General features: G+C 35.2%; 1 protein-coding gene across 1 annotated transcript in view; it reads right to left on the bottom strand.

Annotated features, from left to right (window-relative positions):
• The window catches only part of ARAP2 (ArfGAP with RhoGAP domain, ankyrin repeat and PH domain 2), a gene marked incomplete at its 3' end in the record, with an annotated part of 198041 nt that overhangs the window by 159586 nt on the left and 27197 nt on the right, over positions 1–11258 (bottom strand). Inside the window, 3 exon segments of the mRNA XM_019628086.1 lie at positions 7393–7746; positions 9333–9424; positions 10159–10303. Of these exon segments, the coding sequence (XP_019483631.1) occupies positions 7393–7746; positions 9333–9424; positions 10159–10303 (591 nt within the window).

Here is an 11258-nt window from a genome sequence, read left to right as displayed (position 1 = left end):
AAGTTAATGGTAAAGCATGAATTATTATGTATAACTACCATTTTTTACAATATTTACGAAGAGCTCAGTGCTTACATGACATAATATATCAAAAGCTATGTTAAAAACATTTGGACCGCTTTATTTTATGGAGTCATATTCTAAAGGAAATTAAAAAAATAAAAATAAAAATCCAGCATGAAAACAGCTTCTAATTAAGATAATCAATTAAAAGTGTGTGCTTACTTCTACTTCTTCCAAAACTTCAAAGGATTAAAAAACAAATAAAAATAAATATCTACAAACCAACATTGACCAGAGAAGTAGGCAATAGTAATATTTAGAAATCGGGAAAGCAGAAGGCGGAATAGGAACTGACTTAGGGGGCTTTAGAGAACCAACTGCTAAGCCTGCAATGGGTCACAGTGAGAGGAAAAAACCAATTTACCCACAAAAATCTCAAGTCTCAGGAGATGGAGGCACCAAGGAAGTTACTATGAAGAACGGGGTGGTGCTAAGGATAGGAAGATTTGTTGAAAGGTAATTTCAGAGAGAAACTTGTGCCTTCATCACTCCATCCCAGAATCCCTTCCTTACTTTGCACTGCTAGAAAATCGCCCCTTCTCTTCCTCAAAAGAACAGTAGAGTTTTATTCATTAGAGAAGATCAAACAGGAGTCTCTGGACTGGGAGACTCAGACATGGCTGAAAGTCGGAGACAGTGTCAAGAACAGCAGGATCAAATGAAAACCTTTGTCGTAAATATGTATACTCAAAGTCACTCTCCCTAAGCTCGCGAAAACCTTTTCACCAGTCTTATCACCTTCAAGAAAGGGATTCATTTAAAAGATATTGGCATGAGGAGTCTCCAAGGAAACATATGAGGAAAGGCCTAGCAAGATCATCTTATGAAAAACAAATAGCAAGACCCATTGGAGCCTGTTCCAATGAGCTTTGCAATCTCTCACTTTAAAAATGAACAACCCAAGATTAACAAAACATTGGAAGAAAATATCTCTTAAGGTAGAAGATGGGAAGGACCACTGTCTCAAAAAACAAACTGAAAGAAACAGACTCCACAGGAAAAAAAAGCTTCAAAAAACATATCAATATCCTCAGAGATATAAGAAAACATGTATTTATGGAGTAATAACAGTATGTTATAAAAGGAACGGTCAAAAGGAAGTGCTTTCCATTTCAAATACAGGATAACAAAACACAGAAGTGGGTTTGAAAATACAACTGAAGAAACTTCCCAGAAATGAAAAAATGGAAAAGCTACATTTTTATCAGCATTTGGTGCAGGATGTCTAACACCACAGTATCAGGAATTCTTGAACGGCAAAATAGAAAAGTTATTAAAGAAATAAAACAAGAAAAGCTCCCTTTACACACTATATGTGAAGTATCAAGAATTAGATTTCTCGATACCAGTTCTATAATACTACAGATCAGGAAGGCTATGGGTTGTTCATCTGGAGGAATTCTTTCCAATCAAAATTTCTAAACCATGATAAATTATCAATAAGCATGCTTAGAAAACAAATGACACTTTCAAACATGCAAGGCCTCAAAAAATATACTTCCTAGACACCTTTTCCGGAAGCGCCAAGGAGGAAGGGGAGTAGTATACAATGACATGGATTGAGGAAAGACAAAAACACTCGAGAGGGGCCTAGAGAATCCCCAGGATAATGATGAAAGGGAGCCCAGAATGCTAATTGTGCAGCACGCCTGGGAAACAACCAGCCCAAACCAAACAAGTTTTCTTAGGAGGCTGTAGGATGATGAAACTGATACATATATGTATTTTGGTTGTCACAGATTTATATTTCTCAGGAAAAATATTGGTATAAATAAATAAGTATAAAAATGTTAAGCAAACAAAAAAATCAACAATTATTAATTTTAAGGAAAACTAAAGATTGTAAATGAAACTGAAAAATTGATCACAATATGCTACATAGCTAACGAGTATCATTTACACAGTCAAAAGAGTATAAAACTAAACACAGACATAATCTAAACCTGTTATGTAACTATATTCAAAGGATGATAGATAGGAATTGCGTCCATGCCAAAAGGGACTGTGGAAAGAGGGACAGTGATTAAAATGAATTAATATTATATTCCATGGTAGTACCTCAGTAGTTAATTTCTAACATTGGAAAGGGAGAAAGAATCGGTATAAAAACATTATTAAGATATACCAAGTAAAACAAAAGGAGTTACTAAAAGAGTTGAAAGTGGCTCCCTCTTGTGAAGAAGTGGGAGGGGAGAAAAAGCTGCTCTGGTTTTTCTAATAAGCCATGTAGCGCTTTCTGACACTTTAAACTTAGGTGCTTTTATAACCACTAAGAATTCTGATTTTGAAAGTTTAATGTGAACACATGATTTCTTTACACTGTGACTTGCCAAGAAAAGAACTGACTAGAACTCACTTTCAGAAGCATCATCAAAGATTACCTGAAATAAAATGATGCTCTTCTGAAGAGGAAGAAAACTGATGGAGCCTTGATTAAGTGTCAGGCACAATGTTATCTACCTTTCCAAATGACCCCACAGAGGAAGTCTTGACCTTACGCTTTTGTGTGGCAAATGGAGGTTCTGAGACACTGAGTCACACAGTCCATAAACGACAGTTTGACAACACTAATTTCAGTCTGTCTGATTCCAATGGCCTCATTCATTTCTCTGCAGTGGGGCTGACAAAGAAATAAGCCATGTTATTTTAATAAACACTAAAACTAAGCATTTTTTTTCCCTCAAACTACAAATAAAAATAGTGAGGCTTTTTATTTGCTTGGCACAGCCTTTACAAGCAATGATGATTTGAGAAATGGCCAACTAGTTTGCCCGTACTATAAAAAGATACTTTCTATCAGAGATTTAAGATTCAACTTTATGTTCAAAAAGGTGATTAATACATCGCAAACTGGTACGACAGAAACTTGTCAAGTTTCCCCTACAGTTTCTTTTCATGCAAAGGCCAGCAACAGGACAGCATTCCTAAGAGGCTTGCCCTCACACACATGTGTGCCATGGAGTGGGAGGGCTCCACTAAAGCCGTCTTAGAGGCTGCACACTGGCTGGAAAGTCAGATGCTGACAATGTTGCCAACAGGATAAGCTGTGATCTCCCACCTAGTCATGGGCTACTGACTTCTGAGAGATCTGACTCCCAACCACTGTCTGGGATTCCATCTCTTCTTGGTATTTGATCATTGGCCTTTTGATTTTCCCTAGTTCTCTGCTCAACCTGAACTTGAAATCCACTGGCACCTTCTCCCTCTTGATCCTAGAGCCCCATCTTGCATCTTCCATAAAATAACCCCAGCGAACCCTTGCTATCTGCCTCGCAGACTGCAGCACCTCCAGATACTGCCTATGTCCATGCCCTTTCACTCCCTCAAACCAAAACAGTATTTCACGTAAAAATACCAGTTCAAAATGTATCCATTTTCCAAAGACCAAAATGAACTGCTACTTCTCCCTCTAAATTCTTTGAAGACATGTTTTTCTCAATCACTCTGTAACCTTAGGATTCTATAATACTCTGTGGAACTTTCTGTACCAATTATTATACTTTGTCCTTTGGCCTTTTTTAATTTTCAAATCTTTTTAAATTTTCATAAGATACAAAAAAGGAAAGGAACACATACACACATCTTACTTATCTTTGTATTCCGCCAGAAATTCTAAAGAATATTTTTAGTCAAATTGCTGAATTAGCCTCGTGTTCAGCTCCTGCTCTCTCAGGCTCACATTGTCACAAAATGCTTCTCCATGATTAAACAATCAATACTAATTTAAAAAGAGAAGTTAGTTGAGTAAAAAATAAAGTCCTAAGACATCTTGTCAAGTAAAATATGAATTCAAGATATAATGCAGTTTTTAAAAATGTGTTCGGTGTGGTATGCTGAACAAATGTCTTTAGAAAACAGCTAGTCAAAATTAAAAGGATTTTCTTATTGCAGATATTCTTGGATATTTCATTATGTGCATCTTCCAAAAGGGGTACAGCATATTCAACCATGTTTTCTTTTCTTTACAGCAACTTGCAGGATTCTTCCTGAGTTACATATTTGGAAAATGCTGGAATAAATTATAAGCAGCCTTTCATATTTGCATCTACTCAGATAATGCTGAAAAGCTTAAGCTTATTAGCTATAGCTAGAAAAGGGGAAGGGGAGAGACTTGTTTTTAACCCTTGAAGCCCAGTGAGTTTTTTTTAAAAAGTACCATTTATTAAGTTTTTCATCTGCTTGATGTATTTGAACTACTAATAACAGACCGATGTGTTCAACATTTTATCAAGTTCATTACATACAATTTTGTAAACCAACAGTATCAGGCTATATAAAAATTAGATGCTTCAAATACTTAAATATATTTCATACCATAAGCTCAACTGGGAATGTTTCAGTATTTCTTTAGTTACACAATATTACACAGTTATTTTCTTACTAAATATTGGGCAGTCTCCACTACTGTTCATGAGTTCTGAGCCAGCCTTTCCATTTCAAAAGTAAATCTACTCAATCATGTAAGGTAAATCCAGATTATGAATTTGGTTATTTTGTTTCATGTCACTCATGACTGAGGACAGTTTCAAACAGTATTTGGAGAAGGATAACTGGGTATGGCTATTTGTTTTTAAAACTGTGTTTTGACAATACATGTAAGAATACATTAATGTTTCTATTAATACATGTAAGGGTCTTTAAGGAGGAACAATCATAAAAAGAACAATTATAATTTATATTAGTGTATACCACCTCTGTCGATGGTACCTGCAGATTGTCAACCAATATAGTGCTTAGAGTTCAGGTTTACAAAATCCATATAGATAAAAACCAGCTGTTTTAGAAAAATTTAAAGAAAAAGAGATGTCCAATGATAGGTGTTATTTTTAATGATTCACTCAACAACAAATACTAAGAGCATCTACCACGTGCCAGGCAACGTTCTAGCTACTAAGGAGATCACAGTAAACAAAGCCAATATAGATGTTGTCCCCATGGAGCTTGCATGAAGTAAACAGATCATCTAGTATATGAGTCCCATAGAGAAAACTAAAGTAATTAAGGGAGTGATGGGGTGGTGGGGGGAGGGGCACTGATCATTTTAAATTTGGTGTTCAGGGCCTCCATGCAAAGGAGACACTACAGCAAGAATTTGAGGGAGGTCAGGTACAAGCCACATTGCTCTCTGGGTGACAGCATCCCAGGCAGAGAGAAGAACAAGGGCAAACATCCCTGAGGAGGGCTCTTCCTTCTTATTACTCGTATATTTAATAAAAGAATAAAAAGTGGTTTCCCTATTCTGTCATCTAGCAGGTTATCATTTTCTATTTGTGGTCCAGGGGAGATGGAGGAAGCTGACATAAGACTTTAGCTAACCATCTAATCCGTCTTGTACCTCTATGGTCCATGGGCCAAATCTGGCCCATTATCTGTACTTATAAATAAAGTTTTATTGAAACACAGCCTCATGCATTGGCTTACATATACTCTATGGCTGCTTTCATGCTACAACTGCTGAGCTGCTGATGTCCCATAGAGCTCATATAGCTGGGAGATTAAAATATTTATTATCTGGCCATTTTCAGAAAAAGTTTGCTAATACCTTCTCTGTGGAACTCAGAATGTCATCTAAACCAGTGCTACCTACACCAAGAGACACGTGACTACGAGTTTAACAAAGCTCAGTAACCTCTGCATAAGGAATGGGGAGGCATCACTTTAACTAATGAGCATCTTACCCAACCTCAGAATGGCCTACAGAGTCTAATGAAGAAGAGGAAAAAATCAGATTCTACTTCTGGCCTAATGAAGACATGTTTCTTGGCCAGTTACATATATTTCTTTCCAGCCATAGCAATACCATCATGAAGAAGGATTTCTAAATTTCTTGGTGATATAACAACCTCCTTTATTTACTTTCCTATCTCCGTTCATCTTGGTATCCAGGAGAAAAACTTCTAAGCCAGAAAACTCAATTATTTCCCCTAAAATCGAATATAAATCTAGAAAGCTTACAGCATTTAATCTTAGGGAAGGTCAGAATAGAAAAGATGGGAAGTCTGAGTTCTGATAAACAGAAAGGGAAAATAGTCTAACTGTCCCAGAGGTGGCCAAGGATGGCGACGCTTTCTCGGTGCATATGCGCGAACTCTATGAGAGCAGGAGCCACTGGAGATCACACAGGAAATCACAGCTGCGGAGGGCTCTGTGAAATCTTCCGGCAATATTTTGAGAGAGCAGTAAAACTCCCTAATCACTTAAATTTCATAGAAATGAAAGAGTTGAGAATATTCCAGCCCACTGTTGCATTCTATCAGTGTTTGAGTGCTGACTGACATCTTTGCTATTTGACTGTGCATTTACCCGTAATCTTGATGGCTGATGAAAAGTAGACATAGCTGACTGACTACTTTGTCATTCTAATGATGTATTAACCACATAACTACTAACAATAAAAGTGTTGGGTTTTGTTTCTGTTTTTTGTTTTTTTTTCTTTCTTAAGAAATTTAATTCCTGCTCTCGCTAGTCAACTCATGCTTCTTCTGGTAGTTTTTTGCTAATAAAATTTATTTTAGGTCAAACGAAGGCTTTCTATTAATGATGCACATTTTGGGGAGAATAGTAGATAAAACCAGCACATTACAGAGACTCACCACATTAATTACTTAAACATGGCAGGTTTGACCCCAAAATAATTTAATAATTCATAAGGAACATTTCAAGTAAGTATTTCAAAAAGACATCCAAAAATCAAGGTGCCCGGAAACAATTCTAATTAAACATAAACCCTCCCCAAAGATTTCTCAGTACTATAAATTGCTGGAGGGACGGAAGTTTCTTTGTAAACATAAATGATACATCTGTTTGAAAAGTATAATATTCAAGGGACTCTGACCTTCTGTGCAACATACAAAAGTCAAAACAATATATCCGTAACAGTGAAGCCGGAAATCTAACAATGGCGTACTTTCCATTAACTACAATAAGCCTTGTATTCCCAAACAGAACACTGTTACAACATGAGCAAAAGCCAGTGTGGGCTGAGTAATACTAACTCAATCTATGTTGTTTTTCTTTGCTACAAACTGGGACACAGGATAGTGCATTTTGGTGCAAAGTGAGAAACTAACCTTAAGAATCCTAATTTCCGGTTTTGTTATCCAGAACCTTAACCCAGCATTCCGTGGAGCACGCTGCACATGTGCCTCCCTATGACTAAAGAAGAGTGTTGAAAAAGTGTGTTGAAAGTCCCTAAAAACTGTATCCTATAGGCGGAGGGGAGGGAGTGGGAGGAGGTAGAGAGAAGCAGCAACCTAGAAGGTTTAGAAATGGATAAACTTCACTTTTTTAAAATATGCTACTTGTGAAGAAAAATGAATAAATACATACCCTTGAGGGGAGAGTTTGTCTAGCCATCCCGATTTCACCTTCCTTACAGATGATCCATAAAAACAGGCATAAGGAGATATTGCATTTGAGGAAATGGCGGATGAAGCAGCATTTCCACTTGTTGAGCTTAACGGATAACTATGCCTATTAACAGGGTCCAAATTCAATGGTTTTTGAGTCTTAGACTTAGATGCCTTCGAATTTTTTCTTCTTAAGCTCTGAAAGCATTCTTCAACTGTTGAATATTCTGAATCTGAAGCAGAGTCTATCGGAAGGCTGTTTTTGTCCTCTCGAGGTATCCAAATGTCTTCCGCTTTGTCTTCACTTACATTCTCCTTCCTGTTATCATATATGCTAAACAGAAAACGGAAAAGTATGGTGTAAACATTTCAAAGTGCTGTATGTCATTTAAGCCATGGATTACTTTTTAAAGTTATAAATAACCAACTGCCAAAATTTAAGGCCAAAATTAAGGGAAACCTTAGAATTCAATTAACCCATCTGAGAATTTTAAAAACTCTCCAGAAAACTTAAATAGACATCTCTTATTATCCTAAACATATTTAAACATTACTAGAAGTAGTGTATTTTTTCTTATGTATAATTTAATCTGATCTGTTTATTTTGGGGATTGGATGCAGGTGGTAAGGATGGAGATTGAGGATATTCTTTGCATCACAATTGAAACATCTTCATCAGCACCTTTAAATGGGCAGCCCAAGCTCTAGTCCCTGGACAACATCAGGAACCATGAACTTATTTTTTTGGAGATCTTACTTCCAAACTCCTCTGGCTCTCCACTAATCAGCTCAATGGACTGTGTTCCATCCTAATGTAATAAAACAGGGAGTATCTCTGATTGGTGAAAGCTTTAGTACAATTTTGCAATGCTAATGAGGAAAAACTGTGCCCCACTGGTAGCCAAAAAATGAGAAAGAGCCAGGGTACTCAGAAGGTAAAAGCTGTGCAGCATATAATATTTACTGGAACATATTTATGATGGGTAAGCATATTGCTATAAATTTAAGGAATGACAAAATAGATGCGCTGAGTAATTTATGTATAATAAAACTCATTGTAAATAATGTTTTGATAATCAATAAAACAGATATCCCTAGGGGTCAAATTATATCCTTCTGGATACAGTGTTCTAAAAATCACTACTTCCGTAAAGAATGATTTCACCTGGCACTTTCTACATTTTGCATTATCATAGGTTCACATCAAAGGCTTGCCAAAGATACTCAATTACTATTTTAGTATCTTCCTTAAGTTTTGGTATTTTCCTTAAGTTTAGTTTCAACTTAAGGAGATCCACAACAGTGTTAGCTTTGGGAAATGAAGGGTAAAACAGAAGATAAAACCAACGTTAAGTAAAAATCCAGTACACCAAACCCTAATAAAACTGAGAGAAAAATAAAACTGAAGCTGGTGCCTTACAAACTGTTTAATTTCATGGGTGACCCAAATAACTAGATAACTGTCAAGCCACTTGTCAATGCTATGGGTGACCCAAATAACTAGATAACTGTCAAGCCACTTGTCAATGCTGAACTTCCAATAAAAAGGATACTATATTACATCTGTAAAAACCCTGCACCTCACATAGTGACATTTTTTTGCACTGCCCCTTTCTCTTTCATATTAATATAATTTCTCATCTTTAAAGTGCAATCATAGTCACCACATATTTGCCACTTCGGGGAGGGGAGAGTGGTTTCACTTAGGGAAAGACAAAACTGATCTGCTACAGAATATCATTATGAACTTGATTTACAGACTCTAAATTTAATTATTAAAATGAGTTCTGTTTTTGAAACATTCAAAAAGAAAAGGTTTAACTTACTAATGCAAACTATTTTCTTATAAATATTATATTAAGAGCAAGAAGTCACCATTTTATTCAGAAGAACTAACCATCACCAATCATAACCTCATACCTTGATGTGACAAGAAAAGAGTTTCTTTCAGTAGCTCCTTCCATTTTGAGTGTTCCTTCATGGGTCCAAAATTCATTCTTTATAGATTTCTTCTATTAAAAAAACAATGCACTTATTTTTAGGGTAGCAATATTCTACAAAGATCCACAACATTTGGCTTTAGTTCTATTAAGCCAATGTCTAATTGCTTAGATCAATTTTCAGGAAAATCAATTTAATTAGGGAGACTATATTAAACAGTAGCCTTTTGATGCCTTCTTCAATATTTTATTTAAATTATTAATAATTCATTATTCCAACTAAAGAAACAAAAGCTGCTAACCAAGAATAAAATTTATTTACTTTTACTTTCCCATTTACTTTTTGTCTTCCAACTTCTCTTTATCATGACCAAGAAATAAAATAGCAATTGAGCACAAGTACTGGAGTGGAAAGAATAAGTGATAAACCGAATAATTAAGATATATAAATAGGTAGAAGTCTATATTTGGGTATAAGGCAAAGCAAAATCTTGGGGATGCTTGTTAGTTTGCTTTTGATTTTATGTTTTTTTTCATTTTTTTGTTTTGTTTTGTTTTAAGTAACTTATCTTGCAGAAAACTTCAAAAACCCGCTGTTCTCAAATCAAACTAAAAATGTGATTTTGTGATATATATTTAAAAATATAAATTTACCATGATTTTACTGAACAGAATTTTAATGACTGAAAATTTCATTCTTCAATATAACACATTCTTCAAACAGCTTACAGGAAAATAAAACGGCAAATATAAGCAGAAGAGCCAAGAATTGAATACAGAAAAATATTAAACTGTATGGGACTAACCTTGGAATTTTCTAGTTTCTGGAAGAGAAAGGTCTCTCCATAAGGAAAGATGGAAGATGAATTCTCCTCATTTGAATCTTTTGTGGAAACTATAATACGATGAGAATGGAAAGATGTGAATAATGTGAAATGTTGTAAAAAAAAAAAAGCGTGTGTTTAGTTATTTTAAAGCAATATTACAACTTCAGCTTTATTCTCTGAGATTCCAAAATTATGTCCATAATTCTTATCCCCAATCAACTCTCCCCATGGTTTTCTTGATGTAGCACTCTCTGTATATATCCCTCGCATCACATGATGACATATTACTCACTATTTCTTAAAGTGTAACATATCATAAATGTCTTTGCTAACCTTTAAGAATCACATTAATATAACCAAGCACATTTCCCACAATGGAAATTGTCACAGTGCCATTTATAACATTAATACCTAAATAAGAGAATTGTATTAACAGCAGAAAATTAATCTTAATTCTATTATAATTTTCAATAAATAATTATTGAGTTCATTAACATACCTAGAAGTTATATAACTCAAAATACCAGAATCTGCTTAATATAAACCCTCTAATTGCATAGCTACTAACACATCTGTCAATAATTTTTTTCAAGAGAATTTCCACCATCTTTGAATTACACCAATCTACAAGAAAGAATTCTCAACACTTGCATTTTTTGACATGGCAAAAAAAAAAATTTCAAGGCTCACTAGCCAAGTGTTTTTGCCATCTTACTGTTGAGAAAAATGTTCCTGAACTTGTATAAGCAGAATTTTCAAAGAGAAAGAAAAGCCTCTGTCAGTGATCAATTTCCCAGAGCAATGTCAGCTCTTTCCTGTTACCATAGCAAAATTATTTCCCATAAATCTATGTCCTGTAGCTCAGACTGTCAGAAAACACTTAATTCAGTTAAATGTCTTCAACTGTAACTAATGATAAATGAAGCCAGTACAAAAAAATCTTTTTATATTATGATGAGCAAATTTTCAGGAGTCTGCAAGTATATTACTGTCTTTTATTCACTCACCTTTAAAAGTGTCTGAAGTACTATGAACCTTAGCAGACAGTTATGCCCATTAGTCCCTATTCTGCATGTGGG

The sequence above is a fragment of the Hipposideros armiger genome, unplaced genomic scaffold (assembly GCF_001890085.2).
Source record: "Hipposideros armiger isolate ML-2016 unplaced genomic scaffold, ASM189008v1 scaffold_747, whole genome shotgun sequence".
Lineage (NCBI taxonomy): Eukaryota > Metazoa > Chordata > Mammalia > Chiroptera > Hipposideridae > Hipposideros > Hipposideros armiger.
Note: the sequence above shows the minus strand (reverse complement) of the source record. Positions and strands in the feature narration are given on the sequence as shown.